This window comes from Drosophila albomicans, chromosome 3 (genome assembly GCF_009650485.2).
Source record: "Drosophila albomicans strain 15112-1751.03 chromosome 3, ASM965048v2, whole genome shotgun sequence".
NCBI classification, from domain to species: Eukaryota; Metazoa; Arthropoda; class Insecta; order Diptera; family Drosophilidae; genus Drosophila; species Drosophila albomicans.
This window is the reverse complement of record NC_047629.2, coordinates 34892526-34917357: the sequence shown is the minus strand read 5'-3', so window position 1 is coordinate 34917357 and position 24832 is coordinate 34892526. Positions and strand designations below refer to the sequence as shown.

The 24832-nt window shown below is 38.5% G+C and overlaps 7 protein-coding genes across 12 annotated transcripts in view; 5 read left to right on the top strand and 2 right to left on the bottom strand.

Annotated features, from left to right (window-relative positions):
* Positions 1-1859: 1859 nt before the first annotated feature.
* LOC117569848 (protein HIRA homolog) lies at positions 1860-6137 on the bottom strand. The gene is made up of 5 exons (XM_034251177.2): positions 5879-6137; positions 4459-5821; positions 3335-4129; positions 3054-3258; positions 1860-2993 (listed from the first exon to the last, which is right to left on the bottom strand). The coding sequence occupies exons 1-5, from the start codon at positions 5913-5915 to the stop codon at positions 2454-2456; spliced, it is 2940 nt and encodes a 979-aa protein (XP_034107068.1). The 5' UTR covers positions 5916-6137; the 3' UTR covers positions 1860-2453.
* Positions 6138-6728: 591 nt separating this feature from the next.
* LOC117570872 (mitochondrial uncoupling protein Bmcp) lies at positions 6729-8896 on the top strand. Its single transcript, XM_034252764.2, has 5 exons — positions 6729-6882; positions 7037-7184; positions 7429-7845; positions 7913-7973; positions 8037-8896. The coding sequence occupies exons 1-5, from the start codon at positions 6816-6818 to the stop codon at positions 8271-8273; spliced, it is 930 nt and encodes a 309-aa protein (XP_034108655.1). The 5' UTR covers positions 6729-6815; the 3' UTR covers positions 8274-8896.
* A 1460-nt stretch (positions 8897-10356) lies between these two features.
* LOC117571001 (transient receptor potential cation channel protein painless-like) lies at positions 10357-12933 on the top strand. The gene is made up of 3 exons (XM_034252949.2): positions 10357-10616; positions 10690-12528; positions 12588-12933. The coding sequence occupies exons 1-3, from the start codon at positions 10422-10424 to the stop codon at positions 12921-12923; spliced, it is 2370 nt and encodes a 789-aa protein (XP_034108840.1). The 5' UTR covers positions 10357-10421; the 3' UTR covers positions 12924-12933.
* Positions 12934-12977: 44 nt separating this feature from the next.
* Positions 12978-17725, top strand: LOC117570660 (uncharacterized). Of its 3 annotated transcripts, none has more exons than XM_034252446.2 (10): positions 12978-13857; positions 13915-13982; positions 14039-14604; positions 14674-14791; positions 14850-15076; positions 15133-15679; positions 15733-16102; positions 16169-16587; positions 16641-17017; positions 17072-17725. In XM_034252446.2, exons 2-10 carry the CDS (start codon positions 13941-13943, stop codon positions 17277-17279), a joined length of 2874 nt encoding a protein of 957 aa, XP_034108337.1. In that variant the 5' UTR covers positions 12978-13857; positions 13915-13940; the 3' UTR covers positions 17280-17725. The 3 variants fall into 3 exon arrangements, with proteins under 3 accessions (XP_034108337.1, XP_051861323.1, XP_051861324.1); XM_052005363.1 differs by having other exon boundaries at positions 12979-13522; positions 13809-13982; positions 17072-17724; XM_052005364.1 differs by lacking the exons at positions 12978-13857; positions 13915-13982 and having other exon boundaries at positions 14437-14604; positions 14652-14791.
* A 44-nt stretch (positions 17726-17769) lies between these two features.
* Positions 17770-19548, top strand: LOC117570661 (protein lin-9). Its single transcript, XM_034252448.2, has 2 exons — positions 17770-17860; positions 17966-19548. Exon 2 carries the CDS (start codon positions 18013-18015, stop codon positions 19477-19479), a length of 1467 nt encoding a protein of 488 aa, XP_034108339.1. The 5' UTR covers positions 17770-17860; positions 17966-18012; the 3' UTR covers positions 19480-19548.
* A 105-nt stretch (positions 19549-19653) lies between these two features.
* On the top strand, positions 19654-21191 carry LOC117572591 (vacuole membrane protein 1). Of its 2 annotated transcripts, none has more exons than XM_034255478.2 (2): positions 19654-19748; positions 19817-21191. In XM_034255478.2, exons 1-2 carry the CDS (start codon positions 19735-19737, stop codon positions 21063-21065), a joined length of 1263 nt encoding a protein of 420 aa, XP_034111369.1. In that variant the 5' UTR covers positions 19654-19734; the 3' UTR covers positions 21066-21191. The 2 variants fall into 2 exon arrangements, with proteins under 2 accessions (XP_034111369.1, XP_034111370.1); XM_034255479.2 differs by having other exon boundaries at positions 19654-19752.
* An 18-nt stretch (positions 21192-21209) lies between these two features.
* LOC117572592 (uncharacterized) overlaps positions 21210-24832 on the bottom strand; it is a 35348-nt gene continuing 31725 nt past the window's right edge. For all 3 annotated transcript variants that reach the window (XM_034255483.2, XM_052005366.1, XM_052005365.1), the window contains exon 8: positions 21210-24783. The gene's annotated coding sequence lies outside the window, so the exon portion shown is untranslated. The remainder of the gene's footprint in view (positions 24784-24832) is intronic.

Genomic DNA, 24832 nt, shown 5'->3' with positions numbered 1-24832 from the left:
CAAAATAACTGGTTTAAATGATTGAATTGATTTGAATTTCTTAGTTAGAAATATCTTTGTAAAATCTTGCATGTTAATGCTGATATTCTGGTATTCCCATTAAAGGATTCTTACACCCACGAAATCTGTAATAGGAATTTTTGATTAGACATTGCATTAAGAATCTCTCAATTGATGCAAATCTAAAATCAATTTCAGCTTCTTTTAATTGTAAATGGACCTGTGATGCAATGGACCGTGAGCAACTGTCATTTGAGTAATTCTATAGTCGAATTAATTTATTAATTTATTTTGTCCACAATGTCTAATGGGTCTCTGTCGCTAGGCAACTCGATGCAGCCCACGCGCTGTGTTTTAGAGCCTGGACGCTTCACTGGCACAAATCACTTAGCAGGCGACGAATTGGCGATATTAAGGAATGCAGCAGCTAATCGAAAACGACTGTAAAATAATGAAAATTAAATTATATTTTATATCTAGCTACAATACGAGGGCAATCAATTCATTTGCCAAATTCTTTTTGTTTTGTTTTGCTGTTTTGTTGTTTTGTTGTTGTGGTTGTTTTTGTTATTGTTATTATTTTGTTTTATTTATCGAGGCGTCTCCAAGTCGCCGGCTGCTCTGTCTCCGTCGTCATTTCGGGTTAAACCCAAAGAGAAGAGCATCACTTGGACCCCTCGCCGTCGCCGACATCGCGCCACATTGAATAAACAAAGTCGAACTAGTCCAAAACGCCGGCGACGCAGTGACGCCGTCGACTTTCACGATCCGGTCTGCGTTTGAATTTCAAATGAGTGACGTGGATTAACCAAAATATATATGTTAGTCTGTATAAACAAGTCTGCATATACATAGACATCCAAGAGATCTTTAATCTAAAATCTACATTAGTGATACCGTATGTACGCCACAAAGACAATTTGCCAAACTTAAATTTTAATTAGTCGAATTTGTCAACAGAATAATGTCCAACACAACTCAAAACAACGATGCGAACGATGCGAAGGCCAGAGAACCCAGATGAACCTTAGGAATTCCCATTCGCTTCGTTTAAAGATTGCATTTACTTCTGCTTCCATTATACTCTAGCGAAGCTAATGCTGTGGAAGGTTTAGGGCCGGTTTCAAAATTGCAATTAGTAAAGATCAATTTTTTTTTGTGAATGCATTTCCCATTTTTACCATTTAGAACAAATCTTGTAAACAATGATAATGTTTAATAGGAGATATTTTAAAATATGAAGTAACAAGAGTATTTAAACTTCAGCATGTTTAATATTGCATTTCTTGTTTTATTTCAAGTCTAACACAAATTTGCATATCAAATTTATCCGCTGCACGACGCAGTTTCTTGAACTACTTTTATATTGATATTTCTTTTTGTAGTATGTATGTATATATATATGTACATGAATATTTGTTTATGCAAAAATTGATATAAATTAGTACATAACGTTTATATGCCAAATCCCAGACAATTCATGTGTCAGAGGACAAGCCAAACATACATACCTGATTATTCAATGCGAATATGTATAATATGTATAGTATTAACCCAAAATTTATTATTGAATGAAAATACTTTCGACTACTATGAGTGGCAACAATTTCCCAATAAATGCGTGTATTAGTTGATTTAAAATTTGTTAGAAACAATTTGTAAAAGTAGTTTCAATTCAAGACTAAGGATATATTTTATTAATTTAATTCGGTACGCTTATAAGTTTCCGTCATAATGATTTCTTTCCTTGCTCATCAGTAACCCTAAATTACTGCTCGGGATAATAAGCTGATGATGAAGAAAAAATAACGGTTCTTTTACGTAATTGGAGAATGTAACAATTATTTACAGAGCGATTCGATAAAATCATATTACTTTATTTTTTAAAGGTTTCACTATATATAAAAAATAATAATACACATATACATATTTATTTAAAGAATTTTGAATGAAAGAAGTTACATATTTAAAGTTTAGTGTACCACGTATAATTTTAAATTTTAATATCGGCAATTGTGAATGCAACCTAAACGTATCGATACCTCCAATTAGGTTATCGATTAAATTCCCTCAGCAACTGAAAGAAGTGTGGTATATTTGTCGTTTTTTTCTAGATATTTTTTGTGTTGCTGTAAATCAAACACATGGATATTTGATTTGAATTACAAAACTGAGATTTGACTGTTAAATACAAATTTTAATCAGTATTTTACATAAATAATAATTAAAAATGAATTAAAATATTTATACAATGCTTTTCTAGGATATGTCTTTCAAAATGAAAACCATTATTCGGAATATTTTCCATTCTGTCCAAATTCAATGGAATGCCTATTAATGAAATTCAACTGCTAAATAGATAAAAGTGTATTCAGTTCAATTATACATAAAATGACTTTTCAAAAGTAACGCTTACAACTAGACGAATATATCTTAGATTTATGGAATTTGCATCAGTTGGTGTTGTTGTTGTTGCTTTCGAGCGCATCCATCTCCAAACATTTGGGTTGCTGTTGTGCGTCCGTTGCCAGCTGATGCGGTTGCTGATCTACTTCCTGCTCCGCTTCTCGTTGCGACTCCTGCTCCGCTTCGGCGTCCTGATCCGCTTCGGGCTCGTCCTCCGCCTCGTGTTCTTGTTCGGGTGTCGTTGACGGAGCAGGCAACGAAGATGAATCAGACTCTGTTTCTTCGCTCTCCTGCTCGTTGTTGAGCTCATCGTGGTTGCTTGATGTTGGCGGTGGCGAGGATGGCTCCGCCGTCAGCATCGCCTCAACAGCTGCAGCGGCAGCAGCTTGAGCACGAGTGCGTGTGCGAGTTGTGGGCAGCGGATAACAGAGATTCGAGGATTGTGGCAGCTCATCGTCGGAGGGCATCACAAAGTTGGATTCGTTGAGCTTGTAGAGCTCCAGATACTCATTGTAAATGTGCTCCCATTGTATATGCGGCTTCAGCGATTCCAACACGCAGTGCATCAGCTCGTGTTTGGGCACGGACTAGAAGTATGACCGAGAGTCACAAGATGTCTTGGCCCAAATAGAGATGAGTGAACTTACCTGATAGCTGTTGCAGCATTCGTCGCTATTGATGAAGCTGTCGAGGAAGATGCGCAATCGTTTCTCGGTACCATACGTAGCCAGCTGAAATGTGAGCATCGTGTACCAATGCTTAAGCTCCTCGACAGCTTCGAGGGCCTCGCAGAGTTTAATCTGGTTCTCCAGGAACGACACTTTGGCCGTCTGTTGCCAGCTCTCTGGATCTCTGCAGAAGAATTAAAAGCAAATGCATTAATTAGTTACACATTTCACTTCATTGCAGTGCAGCACATTCTACTCACATTTCGACAGCGCCACGCAAACTGACAATGTTCTGTGTATTCGCTTGCATGTTGAGCAGCGGAAACTTGCGATTCATATGCTCCAAATCCCTGGGCAACGAACCCCGTATGCCATTGAACATGATGGCATCGCCCGTGGCCAGCACCAACCACGACTTTAACGTGGTCGAATACGAATACGAATTGCCGCTAGGGAAACCCATCAATGGCATTCCTTGATCTGTGATGGCAAACTGCAGTGTTGTCCCATGTTTGCTCAACAGCTCCAGGCAATTGGTGGCCAGGCGTATGCAACGCTTGCTAATGTCCCAAATCCTTAGCAGACCGCAATCAGTGAGCACGCCAACCATTTGATTGTCAGGACTGAAGGTGCAATGTATCACTGAGCCGGTCAGTGAGATGGCGGGAAAAACGGGACAGCCGGTGGACATGGCCAGCAATCGCATACTGCCATCCAGGGAGCCCAACATTACATATTTGCTGCACAGATTCACATTGATCACCGGGGAACCAACATACAACTCCCACAACTGTTCGCGACTCAGTTGTGCTGTGACTTTGGCCACCATTCCGTAGCCCGTCTTTAGATGTCCGTTCTGCACATAGATGCGATAGTCTTGAGATGATTTCGTGAATTCACATTTACTATTTGCCGATATTTGAGGCTTGGGGACGATCGTATTGCTATTGTTGTTGCTTATCGTATCGCCCAACACCTGTTGCATCGAATTGCGTCGCGGTGTAACGACAGCTGGGGCTACCACAGGTGCTACAGGTGCAACGCCATTGTTGAGGCTGCAACACATGAACGAGAAGCGGTGGGTGGGGAATGAAATGATGAAGAAAAAGTTTGGAGGTTCGATTAATGCGAGAACTATCTATGATACTATTACTAAAGAAATGTCTATAAATGTCTATACGTTACGTTCTTATCGTTACTATCACTGTCTTACTGTCTAAGAGCGTAAGCGAAGTAAAAATTAAATAGGTTCGATTATAGGTAAACTATCCATGTTACTATCACAGCTGCGGATTAATCTCTCTTGTCCATATTCTAGTGCTTAGTTCTGTCTGACTGTCTGATTCACTGACTGAGCTACCAACGCTATTAAAGCTTTGCTCACCTGCTTGCTGGCGTGTGCATTACGCTGGTGATGGTGGTCTGATCCATATCGTTGAGCGGTATAAACACCGGCGTGATGCGTCGCTTGCCATCCTTGGTGCGTGTCTCCGTCTGCTTGCTGATGGCGCGCGCCGGCGAATTAACAACACCAGTTCCCGCCTGGACGGGCAATCTACGATCCATGGCCGCATTGGGCAACGTCAGGTTATTCAACTCGGGCAACGCGCGAGCGACTTTTTTTGGCGGCACATAGAAGTCGTCGATACAACCGCCATATTTGCGCTTAAAGATTGCATGCTCCTCCACGCCCGACAACCGAGTCCCCAACTCCTGTTCATTGAACTGCAGGCAGGCGATGGTTCCATCGCCGCTGCAGGCCATCAACAGACACTGCTGTGGTCCCCACGATATGTCCAACACACTGTCATTAAATAGCTCATGGATGACGACCATTGGTCGTTGCAGCGCCGTCAACCAGACGGACAACGAGCGATCCCGGGAGCCAACGGCGAGGACACAATATTGCGTCGGTTTGCTGGGACTACCGCCAGTCATGTGACGCTTGAGGATGGAGTTGTGGAAGCGCACACACGTCACCGCCTTGCGATGCCCCACAAAATCCTGGTCGCACTTCCAGCCCTCGCGTTCAATGATCTGTGCCGTAGGACCGCCGCCGTTCATCGCATGGGCCGAGACTAAGTACTGACCATCAGGTGACCAGCTGAGCCGCAAAATGTGCGTAGTACCGCCGCATTCAAGAAAGGGTTCACTGATCGTCGTACCGCACATCCAATCGTTGGTGCGCCAGACCTTGATGCTGCGATCATCCGACTGCGAGGCCAAGAATTTGCCAACCGGATCCCAGGCAACACCTTTCACCAGTCCCGTGTGCCCCTTGAGCGTTTGCAGCTGGGTGGGCAGATCGCGTCCATCCCACACAATGATTGTGTTGTCAATGCTGCAGCTGGCCAAATAAATGTCATTGGGTGACCAAGCCAAGTCCAACACATCGCCATCGTGACCGCGCAAAGTGTGCTGACATTTCCAGGATTCGTGATTCTGTTGCATGCCGCCGGTGCCAAAGACGCCACTGGATCCTTGCGCCTTGCGCCATATCATGATCAGCTTGTCATCGGAACCTGAGGCCAACAGCTCTCCATTTTGTGACCAGCGCACGCAATTAACGCATGCCAAATGTTGGTCCATTTGGCACAGCATCTTTGGTACACTGGCATCGTGCTCATCCTTCTCACAGAGCACCGGCTTCAGGTTCCATATGACTATACGACCCGAATCATTGCCCTGGCCACCAGTTGCGAATTTTGTGCAATCCTGATGGACGTCCACCGAGAAGATTGGTTTATCTGCCAAATATGACACTGTTACTGTTGTTGTCATTATCGTTGGTGGTTGTTGCTTACCATCGTGGTGCACCCAGCCCGGCTTCACCAGTCTCATTTAATGCCGTTGTCGCTCTCCAGTTGTTGTACTGATGAATTCCCACGGATTTTGGCATCCGGACTATCACGTTCCAATCAATTCTTGATTAAGATGGTTAACCAAAGATCAAAGTTTGTTTCATTGATAAATTTGATGATAATTTTGAGACGCTCAGTCCCTTCTTTTTGGGTTCCTAGATTTATTTGCCGGTGCAAGCATTAAGTGTGACCACAGCATATATTTCGACAAATACTCTAAATCACACAACAACATGCTGTCTGCATACCACCACTTCTTCTATATGAAAAATTTGGCGCTGTATGCTTTTGGTATATTTCCACATTGAAAGAAACTTCAATCTGGCTATACTTGCCATTTCAATTGGATCTTAATTATGTTATTAGCTGAATTATTATTAACATTTGTTAAATAAAAAATGAAAATAGTAAAAATGAAAAACTACTAAAAGTATAGATAGAAAATAATATTTAAAACAATGTTTCAAGACAGTAAATATTCCAGTTGGATTTCATTTAAATATATTTGTTTCCTATAATGAAAAAATATTAATGAGTAAACAAAGAAATATTATATATATATATATATATATATATATATATATATATATATATATATATATATATATATATATATTAAAGAAAAAGGCCGGAATTCAGATTAATAATTACCGCAATGATATTTTTGGAATGAATAGTAAATATATTATTAATCTCAACTATTTGACTGCAACACAAGAAGTTTGCCATAAAAAATCGATACATCGTTGCACCGATAGCCCGCCGATTTTTCTCCACCTCTAATGTTAGTTGCGTGATTTTTTTTTTGGTATAAAATTAACCAACGAGCGGTGTCAACAGAATTGTAGACAGTCAACAGGTGCAAATTGCTCCTGTGGTCATGGCTGAAGTCAAAGACTGGCGTCCATTTGTTTATGGCGGTTTGGCATCCATAACAGCTGAATTTGGTAAGTAAAACAGCAAAAGCTCTCCCAATTTAGCGGCAATGATTCGTGCGTTTTATGGGAGGCTTATTGCTTACCCACGATTCTGATGTAAACAAACTCTAGTCTCATGTATTTTATTCGCACATGCCTATGTATGTGTGTATTTTTAATACAGGCACATTTCCAATTGACACAACAAAGACTCGATTGCAAATTCAAGGACAGAAAATTGATCAAACTTTTTCTCAACTGCGGTACCGGGGAATGACCGATGCATTTGTGAAAATTTCAAAGGAAGAGGGTCTGCGCGCATTATATTCTGGGTAAGTGTGTAAGTGACGATTAACCTCAAACACACACACATGCAGATGTAAAAGTGTAAATCCCATGCAAATTGATAAGACGGAGCAACTGCAGCAACGTCTCGTGTTCAGCATGCCACTAAATGGTCTATACACTTTGACCTTCAACCGACTGATAAGCAACCCCCCACTCAGACTTTTTTAGTAATATGTGTGTGTTGTGTTGAGATAATCATCGTATATCGGCTAATCGTTTGTGTTGCAGCATTTGGCCAGCGGTATTGCGGCAAGCCACCTATGGCACTATCAAATTCGGCACCTACTACACACTGAAAAAGCTGGCCAATGAGCGGGGACTGCTAACGGATGAGGATGGCAGCGAACGTGTCTGGAGCAATATATTGTGTGCAGCAGGCGCTGGAGCAATCTCGTCAGCAATTGCAAATCCTACCGACGTGTTGAAGGTGCGCATGCAGGTGCATGGTAAGGGCACTGACCACCTGGGCTTGATTGGCTGCTTCCGCGAGATACACAAATATGAGGGTGTGCGCGGATTATGGCGCGGCGTGGGACCCACAGCACAGCGAGCGGTTGTCATTGCATCCGTGGAGCTTCCCGTCTACGATTTCTGCAAGCTGCAACTGATGAGCGCCTTTGGTGATCACGTGGCCAATCATTTTATGTACGATTTCTCTTTCTTAATAATTTTTAATTTAATTTTCATTTAATTTGAAATATCCTATCTGCAGTTCTAGTTTCATTGCCAGTCTGGGCAGCGCTGTTGCTTCAACGCCCATTGATGTGATTCGGGTAAGTGGCAACATTTGAAGCATTCAAAGTTTACTCTCTTCTTGATGCTATATATTTTTCCAGACTCGCCTGATGAACCAAAGGCACGTGACTGTGCTGAATGGTGGCGTAGCTACGGCGGCTGCATCAGCGTCAGCATCAGCCCAACGACTCTATAGCGGAAGTCTCGACTGTGCAGTGCAGACAATACGCAACGAAGGCCTCTTGGCGCTCTATAAGGGCTTTATACCTACATGGGTGCGCATGGGTCCATGGAATATAATATTCTTCATAACTTACGAGCAACTAAAGAAATATTAGAAAAAGATAACGATGGAGTTAGAGATAGAGATAAAGATATTTAGAGACATCAAGTACAAGGTGTATTCAGCATTTGAAACCAAAAAGATCTATTTTATAATGCCGTAAAAACGGTTTAGCTAAGCATCTCCATATAGTTGATATCGATCCAGGGAGTAGACACTAAAGTGCCTCATGCATATTGGTTATTTAATAGCCAACGAAACTCCTTAATCCAAAATGGACAAAAGTGACAATTTTGAAATCATACACGCATACACATAGTACATATAGAGTACACATACTAATAGTATTTGCATATTGTAGAAAGAAAATATGCAATATTTGGCATTTCGTTCTCATTTAATTTTGCATTTACCATAAGAACAAAGTGTAACGAAAATGGTTGAAGTTTAGCTTTCATTTCGTTTATTTTTATTATTCAAAATAGAAGATTTAGTTTGGAATTGTATTAAAAACGCGCATTTCGTTTATTCAAAGCATTTCTTTAATTCGCTTTGCATACAAATCTGTGCTGTAAATATGTACATTAAGAAATACAAAATATATATAAATAAATGCATACAGCAGCAAATGTAGCAACTGTATGTAATATTAAATAAATATGTCATTTGAAATCTCAATGCAATACGTTAGTGAGTATTATTGGTTATGATTTTGCCGAATTTCTTTCTTAAGTCCGTCGATTACTCACAGCTTCGTTAAAATTATATTTAAATTGATTGAAAAATCATTCATACACACGATTTTTATTTTGAAAATTTACTGTTCTCAAAATATTTATCAATGTCGCACGACATTAAAATTGATGTGGTTTTTGCGGATTTCTAAACAAATTTGTACTGAATTTTTAATTCGACTAATTTTGAGAGAAGAATGTGTCTAAAAAATATATTTTAAGTCTATTTTTAAGTTGCAGGGGTCGTTTAAGTTATAAGTAAATTAGTAATTTTTCGCTTTTGGCTTAAAGATTATTCATATGGTATTAAACATATCACATAACAAAATTAAAACAAGTAAGAAAGCTACAGTAGAGTGTACTCGACTGTGAGATACCCGCTACCCATTTTGAATAAAAGCAATATATTTTGCGGTATTATATACCAAATGGTATGTGTGGTATATCGATATAGTACCGTATTCAAAATATACCATAGACGGCACAATATTCCAGATTGTCAGCCAAAGCAACTAACACCCCTAGTAAGTAGGCGGTTTTGCCCATACAAAAGTATTTCTTTAATAACTTCAACAATTTTTATCTGATCGCAACCAAATTCAGGAATCATAACTACTACATATAGTTATTATTGTATATACCAAAATTCGTATAAAATTCTATAAAATTACACTTGTTATTCAATGTTTTTGATTTTCGGGGGCGGAAGGGGGCGTGGCAAACATTTGAAACAAACTTGATCTGTGTGCAAACATAACAAATGCTGAGATCTAGGTGTTCATACGGACAGACACACAGACGGACAAGGCTATATCGTCTCGGCTGTTGACGGTGATCAAGAATATATGTATATACTTTATAGGGTCGGAGATGCCTCCTTCTACCTGTTACATACATTTCCTGTCGGCACAAAGTTATAATAAATAAAATAAATAGTTTTATCATAAAACAAGACAGAAAATGGCCAAATCTAACTTGAAAGGTTGATCAGTACTGTTTCCGTGGACATTTCTCTATAATAAAAAATGATTAATAGTACCATATTGTGCTATTGAAAGCCATAAAACACTGCATGTCATTCAAGTCTGTTAAGTGTGCAGATAGCCTGATGATAGCTGATGATAATAAACACATATGCACTGAAACCCTTATAAACAATTTTCGAATTAAAAATGCATATTTTGGCAACATTTTTTCTCTATTTGTATTCCAATATCAAGTTTTACTTTCCTACGTATGTATATCAAATATGCATAACCCACATAGTTTAAAATTAGTGTTATTATAAATTTGACACACTATATATATTTTTTCTTAAAATTACTGCGGTTTACTGATTGTAAAAAGTTCATTTTATTATGAGTAATGGTTTGCCGCAGCTCTGATAAGGTCGCGCAGTATCTTAGTGCCATTGTTACAATACAAAAAAATATTATTTAGTTCCTTTTGAGCAATTGTAGCACACGATCATGGATCTCCAGCTTGAATTATCCAGGGCCTTACAAAATCGAGATCTGAACACTTTCAAAGGAGCTCTAAATCTACATGCTAATCCCAATCAGCCCGATGGCTCTAACATTACAATCTTTGAAAAGGCGTTGGCCACCGCAGGCTGTGGAGAATATATTAAGCTTTGTCTTCAATATGGTTGCAGTGGAAATTATGTAAGAGAACAATGTTGGAAAATGAATGTGTAATAGATGTGCTTCAGTGTAATAGAGGTTTATGCAATTGCAGATTAATACAAAAAATAAAGCTGCTTTAAATTTTGCCAGCGATTCGCGAGATAGTGGAAATCTTAAAGTGATACTTGACCAAACAACAGTTCATTTAAACAACAAATACAATGGCCTGACGCCAATAAATTCCTTGGCAAAAAACTTGACAGCTGAAAATGCCAACGAGGTAACAAAGTGCATAAGGTTACTCTTGGAGAAGGGCGCGTGTCCAAACATTGCGGATAATGTGGAAATGAGACCCTTGAACTACGTGATCATCAAGAAAATCGAGCCCAGCATAAAGCAAGAACTTGTCGACTTATTCTTTCATCGAGTTGACATCTATTTAGATGAAGAGCTGTGTGCTCGTTTGTTGCAGTGGAATCCACAACTCAATCTGCCCACGGCATCGAGTCCTTCGAACGAAGTTAATAAGGAACAGTTGCTGAGAGCTTTACGCACTGGGAATGAGGGGCAATTTTGCCAATGGCTCGGCAATTATAAGGGAGATTGTATCCATTTGTACGAGGAGTGCATTACGAATGGTCACCATACAGCCCTCGATTCGCTGCTGCAACACTATCCCACAAAGGATAGGCAAATATTCGTGGAATTTGCAATTGCGTATGGCAATTGGTATGCTCTGGACAAGCTGCTGCAGAACTGGCAAATGCCCAAGAATATGGATGTGCTTAGCTCTCTTGTCTGCAGATTGGACGAGAGACCGCAAAAGAGTTTTAGTGACTTTGTCAAATGCTTTGACATTCTGCTGGGCAGTGGCCAAGTGAATTTGAATATACAGGATAAGAGTGGTAGAACCCCACTGCACTATGCTACAATATACAATCATGAGTACGCTGTGCAGCAGCTGCTACTCCATGGGGCTAGCCTCAACATTGACAGTGTGTTCACAGAGTTGGCCATCGATACCATTGAGCCCGAGCTGCTGGAGGAACACTTTGATAACTGCATCACATCGAATGGCAAAAGTCGGGCTGCTGGGGACTTTGAGGTGACGTTTAACTTCAAAACTTTTAAGATTCCCGATGATATGAAGTTTTCGCGGAAATCGCATTCCAGTGAAATGAGAGCGATTCGCGCTATTGGCGAATCGAAGACGCATCGTCATCTTCTTAATCATCCGTTGATTACGTCACTCATAGTGTGTTTTAAATGGCAAAACATTTCAAAACAACATTACTTTTACTTTATGATGTCAGTGGCCTTGTATCTATTGATGTCACTCAACATAATTTTTATATATACCCCTGAAGTCCCTGGAACACTTAAGTTTACCTTTATGGCATTATCCTGGTGCAGTATTGCATATTTGATAACTGTCGAGATGGCTATGTTTGTACTACTCGGATTTAAGCAGCATTTCAAGAGATGGAGATGGATTAATGCAAGTCTCGTCGTGCTCGCAGCGTGCAGCAACATTCTTGCTGATCCCAATTCGAGTCTTGGCACTGCACGCATCTTTGCAGCATTTACAATTGTTTTGATTGCCATTAGATTGACCGCTCTTATTGGATCATTGCCCGCAAACTTTCTCTCTCTGTATGTTCTCATGCTTTGGGAAGTGTGTTATACATTCATGAAAAGCTGGTTACCATATTCAATATTGGTGATTGCCTTCGGATTATCCTTTTATCTGCTCGACGTTCTAAATTCATCGGATACGAGCATCGCTGGCGCTGTCATAAAGACGATCGTCATGTCAACCGGAGAATTTGAAGAAAGCAGTATAAAGTTTAAAGGATTATTCTTCGCTCGTCTATTCTTTATCGCATTCGTATTGTTCATTGCAATTGTGTTGATGAATCTGTTGTCTGCTTTGGCATTCAGTGATATTCAGGTAATAGTATTCTGTATTCTGTAAGCTCACTATGACTGACATAAATATTTCCATTTCAGGCTATCCAAGCTGCTGCTGAAGTTTATAGTCTTAATTCCCTTGTTGATTTGCTGATGTTCTATGACATGTGCCTCGATAAATATAAATTTTTAAAGAAGTTTTTAAAATCTACTGAAATTCCAGAGCTGGCATTTGCATATCCAAACAATGAACAAATTGAAATAACGCCCACAAATAATGTCGAAATGGAACCCCTTATTAACGCCAACGCTACAACTGAAAATAGTATAAATATACCTCCAGCACGTGTTATTATAAACTTGAGCAAAGTGACGGTCAAACGAATCCATCAATTAATGGAGAAGCGATCAAAAAGAAAGAGCAACTGTTTATAAATTAACAAAATTGCAAATATTAATTTAATGTTGAGTTAATTAGTAAACAAAATAAAAATGGAAACTGCAATTAATTAATTGTATTATATGTACCATACAAAATTTTTTTGACTTACTGCATAGCAATCAACGCACAATCCCAATCATTGGATGTACTTTTCAAGTATTCAAGCAGCATTGGCTAACTAATGGGTAATTCCATGACGGAATTTGTCCCGTGCGAGACTTTTTACATTGAAAATAACATAAACTGAAACAATTTTAAAAATAAGAAACGGTTATTTTTATAGCTCTAGATAAGTACGTTAATTAGAGCTAAGAATGATTTTTGAATTTGCTTTCTGTTTTGTGTTCTGTTGTGATATTTGCAAAAATTAACAAATTCGTACGCAAAACCAAAAAATGAACGAATTTATATATCTTATCGTAAAACAGAACAAGTTCCTAAAATCAATCTTAGCTCTAAATATAGTGCTTATCTAAAGCTTTAAGAATAACATTCACTTATTTTTAAAATTGTTTCAGTTTATGTTATTTTCACTGCAGTGCACTGTAAAAAGTCTCGCACGGGACAAATTCCGTCATGGAATTACCCATATGTAAGTAAATGTACCTTGTCACAAATTGATTACAACAATTCGCGGTAAATTCTGACACAATTTTCATATAATATATGTATATTAGATATTCTTACAATATAAACGTTATTTTAACAAAATGCGACGCGGGAAAATGAGTCATGGTGACCGCACCATAAACGATACAAATATCGCTAACGCCAACAACAAAAAAATACTATACGAAGTCTTTGTTGGATTCACTAAATACCATGGAAATATTCATAATCATTACGATAGCATTTCGATATCTTATCGATCCTTTCAGCCTCCATGCGATGAATGACGAATTCGATTGCAAGCGGCGACTGGAATAAGTTACGCGTCCACCATCCCTATAAAACGTTACGAAAATTAATTCACTGACTTTGTAGAACTTGATCAAATTGTGGTTTTAATTATGGATTTTGTGACTGCTATTTCAACGGGAGCTACCATAGAAGTAAGTAATTAGTACATAGTATGGCAATCAAATAATTAATTTTGTTACATTTATAGTATGCAACACAAAAGTATGCATGCAGTTTCATTGAGACCGTGGCACTTAATCCGCATAACTGGTTGAACCAAGTGTCGCATCATTTTGTTGGGCAATGCTTTGAAGTGGTTGGACTCAACTTTAATGTCACCGTGGAAGACTTTTCGCGAACATATGATCATCCATATCGGAATAATAATTTAACTTATTTATTTGCTACAGTGCCATCTGCACTGAAGGGCGTCGAATCGTTTCTGGAGCAATTGCCCACGTTGTTAGCATATTTCGGACGTGAGCTTATAAAGGATAAGCCAAGCCATGCAGGTCCACTCCAACGATTCTACGAGTTGACCCAACCTGTGCCATGTTACTTGAAAGTGATAAACGCCTGGACGTTTGTGGTGCGCAGCATTACCGATAATTTACGACAGGAGGACAATACGATTGATAAGTTCCTGATTGAGCCGCTGGCAAGATTGTCGTTCAGCATGCTGCGTGGGCTGGTGAAGCTGTTGCCTGGCTCCAATGACGCCATGCTCAAGGATATATGTCTCAGACTCGCTACTCTGGGACGGTACGGCATATTGTATGTGTTTTCGCTTATATTATATAATTGATATATTTGATGATAAGTACTTAAATTTCTTTTACGTAGCTTCGTGCAGACATATGATTTTATATTGTCACCTATGCTGGACATATTTGAACAGCACTTTGAGATCTTTTGCGAAAGATCAGCTTTACTTTTCGTCTACTGCGCCTTCAGTTGCGAGGTAAGTAGACAGAAAGCGCATTTCATAAATAAAAAGTTTTCATATGCCGTTCATTTAGATGTCCGACAAGTCCAGTTTTGTGCAGTTGTATAAATTTCTGGAAAAGATGTTAAATATGTTTGCCGAAGGACAGCAAAGCGATGCAAATGGCAATCTATACTTGCGGCTATTCACGAACGAACTGATCACCGACAGATTTCTTGTCATACAGTTTGAAACTCTCGAGCCATACAATAGCAATGCTGTGCTCATGGCAACTCTACAATATTTGGAGACGCTGCAATGGTAAGAATGGTTTTCGTTCTTTATTTAATAACCTTCTAATCATTTGCTAATTGCAGTCACTTGGCTAGCACTGAGGCGTTTCCCATTCGCTTTGTGGAACAAATATTGTTGGTGGTTCTTAACGGTTCGGCGACGAAAGCTGTGTGTTCCAAGGCTGCGCAGTTATATATAACGCTGTCAAACCGACAATACAATAAGCAAGAGATTGTAGTGCACATCATAGAGACATTCTTGAAGACTCAGCATAACTCACGCAGATGTGCCTCCTACGACCAGGCCATAAGCTTATTAAGGAATTACTTAAAGGTTTTGATGGAACACTTTGCTGCACTGCAGCGCTTTGGATACTACATCAACGTGATGTATTCGAACAATGTGCGTCATGAACTGGTTCTCTTCACTGCTCATAGCATATATGCAGTCTTTGAGCTCTACACCAGTCAATATAACAGCAATGCCTTAGCTCGCCAAGAGGTTCAGATGCTGCTCAGTCATTGGCCTCGTCTACTTAAACGAAATGCACAACGTTCGGTAGCTCGTGCAGTGCTCCTTGGCGTTTATTGCATCGTCGACTTTAGGACTTTGGCTGAGGATAACATAGAGGTGAGAATGCGGATACAAAATTCGTCCAAAAAAATAAACCAATTCGATTGCAGCTTTTAAAAACTCTAGAAACGTTTTGCTTGGACATGTTTTTGACTGATGAGTCACTGAATGGAGCTGAGTTTGCATCGCTTTTCACTAACATTTGCAAGTCAATAGAGGCGACTGGCAGTACAGAGCTGCTCGTAATGGCTGCCCAGACATTGCAGGATCAATGCGCGGCGATTTCAGTGCAATTGATTTCCATGGAAGGGGATGAAGGTCACTCAGAATCAGAGAATCCGTTGCAGTCTTATGCTCAGTGCGTACGACGTCTTTGTGCCCTGCTCAAAGAGAACAAGCTGCGGGGTCATCAGGTGTGTGATATGTACGATATGCTTGCGAGCCAACTGCTTAATTCTGGCAAACGGAATGAATGCTTGGGTAAGCAATATTCAAATAATTTTTGGTGATTCTTGCTAATTCTATTTATTTGATGTATCAATGCAGAATTGTATGGTTACGAGTGTTTGGCCTTAATGCTAGCACTGCTTTATGGTGAACAAGACGAAGTTGAACACTTTGAATTGCATGGAGATAAGGTGCTTCAAATAGCCAAGCAGCTTCGTGATGTTTGCGTGAAAAATTTGCGCAAGAATTTCATGAATTTTTCGCAAAACAAGCCATGGATTTGTTGCATTCTCTTACTTCAGGTGGGACTTCATCATTGCTTGCCATTGGATGCAGCTATATATGATTTGCTGATTAACAAAATCTCTGATCAAACATTGGCTCAAGAGGCGCGTGGTAATATGTTATTCTGCGTCCAAATACAGGAGATGCACTTTCTCTTTCGCCAACTTCATAGCATCTGTCCGATTCCATTACCCAGCAATCGCATTTGGAAATCCTTGCTGCAGTTTCAAATGGTAAACACGATCAAATTTAATATGACTGCTATTAACAATTTAAACGCTTATAGATTGTAAAAATGCCAGACCTTATAAGTCCGGAGCTGGGTGAATTAATTCCAATTCTAATTAAGCGACACTTTGTCTCCTACGCTTGTTGCTTGCCCATCATTAATCTGCACATTTGCAACGAGTCCACATCCAGGAAGCGTGTCAATCTTGCACTGGACGCCCACTTTCAACTGGTCGAGCAGCATGCGAGTGTCAAGGAGGCGTGGCTCCTTAGATTGTATGTCTTTAATGCCTCTCTTGAGATGTTGGTCAAGAACTTATCGGCACGTCGTTCAGCCAACAAAGAAGTACGTCATCGTAATCAACTCGTGACGTTGCAGCATCTGATTTCCCTTGTGTCCACACTGCGTCTTTCGAATTCCCATTTCATGAATATGTAATATCCTTTAATATGATCTAAGTTCGCTTAAATAATTCACTTTAATTGTAGTGGTCGATTACTGTACAGCCTCAAGTCAATTGCAGTTGGAGATCAAAATAAAGAAGAATTGGACAAATTTCTGATTCAAATCAGTGCTCATAAGTATCGCTGCGAGGATGCTGACGGAGATACTGACTCCGAATTGAGGCCATTGCCGGACGGGCCTTTAACCAAGTGGGAAGCTGAAGTGTTTAGTCCACTAGTCGTCCAATCTTGAATATCTTCGATGCTGTCGTAATATTTTGAAGAATAGGTATATCAATTTATATCGGCCAAACATTGATTGATTGATTCTATATATAAAGTGCTTATTATAATTATTATTCACCCAAGGATTATAATTTTTAACAATATCTAATTATCGGAAGCAGAAACTTAAAGTTGATAATTCTAAATAACAATTACATTAGCAATTACAAGCCATAATGAAAGAATATGGATTAATGTAGTTTACCTATCCTAAATATTATTCAGATTAAAAAGAACATTTGATGAAGAAAGCAGCCATATATTAACTTGCGTTAAATTTACAAAATATTCAACAGATTCACAGAAAAATACAACTTACCGCATATATTATAAAAATAAATTTATAAAATGTTATTCCTTGATAAAGAGCTTTATTAGTCAATCTTATTTGCACTTTTCTATCACTATGCCAACTCCCAATTGCCAACTAATTTTTGCAAGTTTGGCAACGCCTCCCAAAGCAATTATATTTGTTTTGACGTTCCAAAATTGTCAAACCGAAAATTGCTAGATTCACAGTTGAAGTGATTTGAAAGCAGTAAAGAACAGGTAATTTATGAATTTTATGTCGCTTTTGAAAGCTTCTCATAAATTTAAAACATCGCGTTTGGCATAAAATGTCTAATAACTTTAGTATCGACTTCGCTTCCCCAGTGACGCCACCTCAACTTTCATCACTTGGTTTGTGCCATTCTTCGAAGATGTCCAAAGCAAACGAATCGAAACGTTTGCTTCGATCCCAGAAGACCAAGAAGGATGACGACGAGCTGTTTGTCAAGTTACCCAAGTTTAGTAAACGGGTTCGCGGCAAGAGCTCATTAGAGAAGCAAGAGGACGAAAGCTATGTCAATTCAAAGGTTATTCTGCCGGCTAATGAGAGGCTTTACAAGTTCCTGAAGCAGCCAGCCTGCCAACGCTGGATCTGGTGTGAGTTTCTCGAGTCTTTCATCGACAAGACGATCCTGGCTAGCGCCTATAGTCCAATAAACTATAAGCAGACTCGCTTTTCCCAGTTGGAGACTGATGAACTGCCCAAACGGTGCTGGCAGTTCATACGTCGTTTAAATGGAAAGCCTCGCCGCTTTAGTCCAGCATTTATAGCTAGCGAGAAAGCGGAATTAGAGCGTTACCGTGGCGTCATTCGTCAGTTGCAACAGTTCAGACTGGATGCGACACAAAGTGTTGAGTCGCTTCCCAAGCAAATACCGATGCCACTGCCTATGGACGCTAAGGTGGTCAGTTTGTTGACCAAACCTCTCCCGATGCTCCGCAAGGGACGTGTGATTGGCTACGAGCCAAATGATTGCAGTTATCTGGTCAAGTTCGATATGGGGGGCAAGCATACTGTGCTCAGCAGGGCCGACTGTTATTTGTATGCGCTGCATGAGTGCAAGAATAAGTCGCTAGCTGACATCATCAATGAGACCCCTGCTGATAACGAGCTGGATGCTGTCGCAGACGACACGACGGGTCAAAAACGATGCCATCCGTTGTTCGCAGCTTTGTTGCAGCTGCAAAAGCAATTGACATTGAAGCGCAAGATCATCAGCGATATTACTACCATAAACGAGGAGTTCGTGGCTGGCGGCGTTCCAGTAGCGGCTACACGTCGCGATATCAAACTAACGCCACAACTTGAGAAGCTTCAACATCGCTATGCCAGCAATATTATAACTCTGCATCGTGTGAATGCCGAAATTCTGGATAATCTGCGTGTAGCGCACGAACAAATGGTGGTGTATGAGAAGGATTATCTGCAGAATAATGACACACCGTGCAACAAGATATTGGAAAAGTGCCGCTTCCTTGCCGAAAGGGATCTAAAAGCTTCATCGAATCAGATGTATCTCAAGGGGCAAGCCACACGTGAATTGATTCTGCAACTGCAGACTTTGCTCTACTTGTGCACCGAACTGGGGCAAGGTAATGATATTGAAGTGAATGCAGTATTAGATGCCTATATCAACAAACTAGTGACTGAATCGACGCCGGAGCATCTTGCTGATTTCCAACATGTAATCGGCATATTGCACAAGCTGCGCAATCAGATTACGAACATGTGGAATCTGGAATCGGAGCGCAGACAACAGCAGCTGCTTCAAGTGCAACAGTCGGACATTGCTAGTTTTGTGATTACTGAGGAAGGTGACATCGATATGAGTTTGTAGAGTAGTGCCTTGTATTATATTAATAATAAACCTACATATAAATTGTGCGCAAAAGTATGCCTGTATTGTTACTATAATGTGACCGACTTACTGACTGACATATGGATACAGTATAAGGCGATTTTGACAATCGATAATTAGCTCAATGCGCGGCAGGTTGATCGTCTACTCATCCAAGTGGGCAGGGATAATTATGCTAAAAACATGAAAATAGTCTTTATTACCATCAGATAATCTATTTGAAATACTTCCAAAATGCTGTACAAGTCGTAAGTAAGAAATAATAACCGAAATTTGACCAAGATTTTGTTTATAAAATGTGATTTCCTGATTCTAGTGAAATGAGAAAGAGAATGTCTGCCCTCGGCGTTGCTTCCATGGCCACCTCACTGACAATTGACTCGGATGTGTCGCCGGTAAGTGCAGCTGATTTGGAACGGAGGTCTCTGGTTATTTGGCGTCGTCCCTGGACGACCTTAAAGTATAGCTCATTGGAAGCATGTCTGCTGTTATTTAAGCTGCTCGTTCGACTACTAGATCGACGTCTTTTGTTGGGAGTTGTGATCTTGATTGTTTTCTGCAGCTTGCCGGGTCCTCATGAGAAATACGTGCGAATCTGCCGACATAATCTGGGTTTTGCTCTTTACTGGTTGGGCTTGGGAGTTCTGTCATCGGTAGGATTCGGGTCGGGATTGCACACATTTCTGTTGTATCTGGGACCACATGTTGCGGCTGTTACATTGGCTGCATACGAGTGTCAGACTCTGAACTTTCCAATGCCGCCCTATCCCGATCAGAAGATTTGCCCAAAGGAAGGAGTCTATGAGCGACATGTACCGAATGTGTGGCAGATATTGACTAAGGTGCGCACGGAATCCCTATTGTGGGGAGTGGGTACAGCTCTGGGAGAGTTGCCACCTTATTTCATGGCCAGGGCTGCGAGGCTATCAGGGAAATGCATGGAGGATCGTCAGGAAATAGCAGAGCATCAACGACGTAGCTGGAAACTTGGTCTGTTCGATAGATGTAAGCTGTTTGTGGAGCGCGTTGTGTTGCGCATCGGCTTTTTCGGCATTCTACTTTGCGCCAGTGTGCCAAATCCTTTGTTTGATCTTGCTGGTGTTGCGTGCGGTCATTTTCTAGTTCCATTCTGGAAATTCTTTCTAGCCACGTTGATTGGCAAAGCGATCTTCAAGGCCAACATACAGCTGCTGATCGTTGTTATTGCCTTTAACGAGGATCTGGTGACCAGGCTCATCAATTCATTGGGCCGCTTACCTTGGTTTGGGCGCAAATTACAGGCGCCCATTCAAAAAGTTTTGACCAGTACCAAATTGCGTATGCACCGTAAAATTAAGGACGACTCCAGTAGCGGTCTTGGAATTGTGGCACATGGCTTCCAGATACTCGCTTTGCTTATTGTAACTTACTTTATAGTGTCCTTATTAAATGCGCTGGCCCAGAAGCATTGTCAACGTATGCAGGATAAGGAAAGAGAGGAACGTACTCAGGAAATCGAACTGCTGGAGCATCGATCAAATGACAGCGATACTCAACAAGTAATGGAAATCAGCGACTTACTCTGATCTCCAATACTACAAAAAAGGACTACAGTGATGTCTTTTTAGGGTGCTGTTAAGTTACTGTAATGTTAACAGTGGGGCAACAGTGACGACGAGTGACGATGAGTTGTGTTACTTGTTACTTGTGGTACAAAATGAAACATTACATTGAAATTTGTTGTATTCTTTATTTCATTATCATTAGTTTTGTTTTGTTTTGTATTTGGGTTTCTGTTCTTGTTGATCTTGATCTTTATCGTATTGTTGTGGTTGTTGTTGTGTTTAGTATCCATTGTACATTTACATTCAACAGCAATTTAACACAAAGCTAAGCATTGACTTAACGCAACGGTTTAATAAAGACATAATTAAGTTTATATTATTTGGGGATCGAAATTGATTGATTTGTTATTATGCCATTTGATTTGTTTCGTTTTTAATATGATTCGTATAAAATGTTTTTTTTTGTTTGTTTGGTTTTAAACTAAGCACACAGACAACACACACATTCAAATGATGCATGAGTTGATGATTGTTGATGTCTAAGGATATCGAGCAAACACAACATACAAACATATCTTCTCATCTAAAAAAATGCCATTCTTACATAAGTAAATATGTATATTCAATGTATTTACTGGGGGGGTGGGGGAATTACACCCTCTATGCACACATTCACACATACTTCCTACGCCTACTTCTACAGCTAAATTTCGTCTAACATTTGCACTACGATGAGTATATGGCCTGGCCTCCATTTTGTAGTTGTATTCCTACACCTACTCGGATATACTATATAGTATAGTATGTATGTATATATCTTTCTCTCTGCTTCGAAAGAGGTTTGTCCAGTACCTTGATTTTAGTCGAGCTTTTATCGCTTGGTTCGGCATTTCCTTAACGCTCCTTAACAAAAATGAAACATTCTATGAAATGCATAAAATGTAATAATCAAACGAGTACTAAGTATGTTGTATATGCACATTTTTGTGTGTTTTGATGATTATGTTTGAGTTACGAGTACAACAATTTTACATTTCATATGCTTATGCTTTCTGTATTGGTTTCCCAATTTCTTCTTCTTGGATTTCTTCTCAGTGATGTGTATGGCAAATGGCTTTAGTACTTATGGGAGCATTTTATTATAGATTTCATTCTTCTGTTTCATTTTTTTTATGTTAATATCTAAGTACATACATACATATACATACAAACAGACGTAAAGTTTTTACTAATTGCGGCAAAGTCTTTTCAATAGAAATATAGAGATTGATCGGAAGAAATTTTGAGAGACAATAAGAGTCGGACAGATAGTAAAAAAGTGTTGAAGAATGAGAACATTTACAAAAAAAGTTACAAAACATTTTGTAGGGATTGCCATTGAAAATGGATTTCCAATCTTAACTCATTTTTTCATAAGCATTTCAAAATTTTTTCAGTTTTCGTACAATTTTCACTAATTCGATTAAATTGAATTTTCTTTACGTTTCCTTTTGTTTTTTTTTTTTTTAGTTTGTATATTTTAACTACATTCATATACGACACGATCGTTACAAATATCTCCTTTGTTTATTCCTTTTTCTTTTCGTTATTTAAATATTCCTGTAATGCATAAATTAGTTTCGGCATTTGAAACAATTTTATGTTATGTTTTTCCACTTTTTAAATAATTGAGATTAATTATTTATTACTTTAAGTATTTGTTGCTCTTTTCAGATATTTTCGAGTTCTTATTTTCATTTTGTTTCTAAAATTTGACGCCTAATACAATGTTCTTTTTTTGGTTTTTGCTTATAATTTTGGTTAAAAATTCTTTTTTGCCATATTACCATTCTATAATTTACGATAAATATTGGTATGGATTTCTTTTTCATATTACTTTATATGGTTTATGCCAAAATTTTGTAAGTAGGAAACAAGCCAAAATCTTTCAAAATATTAGGATTAAAAGCAAATTTAATAATATATCATTTCAGTATGGTTAGTTTCTGGCATTTATTTAAAGAGCAGTTTGTTGTTGGAACATATGTATGTATTTATTTATTTATTGCAGCTAGTTTCTTGTTGCTTTTCATCTTTACAAACGCCTAGACATATTGAGTATTATTAATTTAATGCTATTTTTAATTTAATTTAAAGAATCTTTGAAATGAACGGAAATATTTTAGTTGTTTGTTTATATTAATATTATTACTTTTTCTCTGTATGCCTTAGTTTTATTTACGAACATAAATGTATTCAACTGTCTAATGGAAGTTGTTTGAAAGACGAATCGTAAGCAGCGTTGTTAGTTGTTAATTATTAGTATTATTATTAATCGTATTTATTAGGTATTGAACTTGATTTTAAATATGTCTCTCGTTTTGTTTAGTTTTTTTAGTTAAAAAATATTAACGGCGGGAAGTACTACAATCGTTCTTGAAGCAGTTTAGTTTTCCTTTAGTTAATACACAGTGTAAGTTAAATCGTATCCATTCGATTTGTAGCAAAATCTTAGATTTTTATTTCGGTTCTTGATTGTAGAAAAATGTATGCGGACTACTTTCCCATTTCCCAATAATTTGTATTTACTTTCAAAAATGCATTTTGTGTCTTTTGTTTGTTTATTTGTTGTTGTTGTTGTTATTTTGGTTGTCAAAAAGAGCAAAAATGTGTGTGTTTCGTATTGTCCTTTAATGTCTCAGAAATTTGTCATTTAGCATTGGCTGTTGATCCGTTGATTTTTTGTATTTCAAATGTGAGTGTCGAGAATCGTGAAATCTGATGAGGGCTCTGATAGGATTGCTGACTCTTGAAATCTTAAGTTTTCGAAGCTATGGTCAATGACAATGAAGTGTATGAGAATGTGTTCCTTGAAGTTCGATTTTTTTTTACTTTTGTTTCAATATTGTCTACTACTTATTTACATCCCTTGTTTATGTTGTTCTTGTTCTTGTGTCCATTTTATGATAACTCGCATTAGTATTATTATTTCATTTATTTAGAATTCGATCAAATTTCCATCCAAAATCAACACTCATCTTTAGAATTTGTATTTTTGTTTGTATCTTAATGGTATTTTATCATTTTGTTTTTATCGGTTATCAGTTAATTGGTTATCATTTAATCATTTTGCATATTGAGCTTTAATACTTTTTGCGGTTTCTGTGTCGTTGTGTCACTGTTCCAAAAAATCCATTTAAATGCCATCGATTATTTTAGTATTTGTCCATTTCTGATGCTTACTCACGGTTCGGTTTAGAATTTCCCATAAACAAATTGAATACTACGCGCGAAAAAAAGTGCTAACAATTACCATATATATGTACTATAATAATAATTATAACTGAATTAATTGCAAGGATTCTTTGTGTAGCTTTGAAGGCTCTTATTGTAAGACTTTGACCCTTCATTTCATTTGTCCTATAATCTAAAATCATTATCTTTCTTTTGTATTTGTATTTGCAACATTTCTTTTGTTTGGGGTTTGGTTTATTTCAGTATCAATAATCGGGGTTTAGCTATTTTTTTTTTCATTTCATTTCAATTAATTAATTAATTAAATTAATTTTGTTTTATTTTTTTATAATATTTATTTATAATCTATATACAAGTGCATTGGTTATCCGACAAAATTGTGCGTTCTTACGGCACATTTCGCCCAACGCGTTCGAGATTCTTCCTGGGTACGAGTAGATCTCTTAAATATACACCCTGCGCGGTGATGTCCACATTATTTGTTGTTAAATATAGTCAAACAGTCCTGTAAATGGCAAGGGAAATATGAATTAGTGCAATTTCAAAAAAGATAA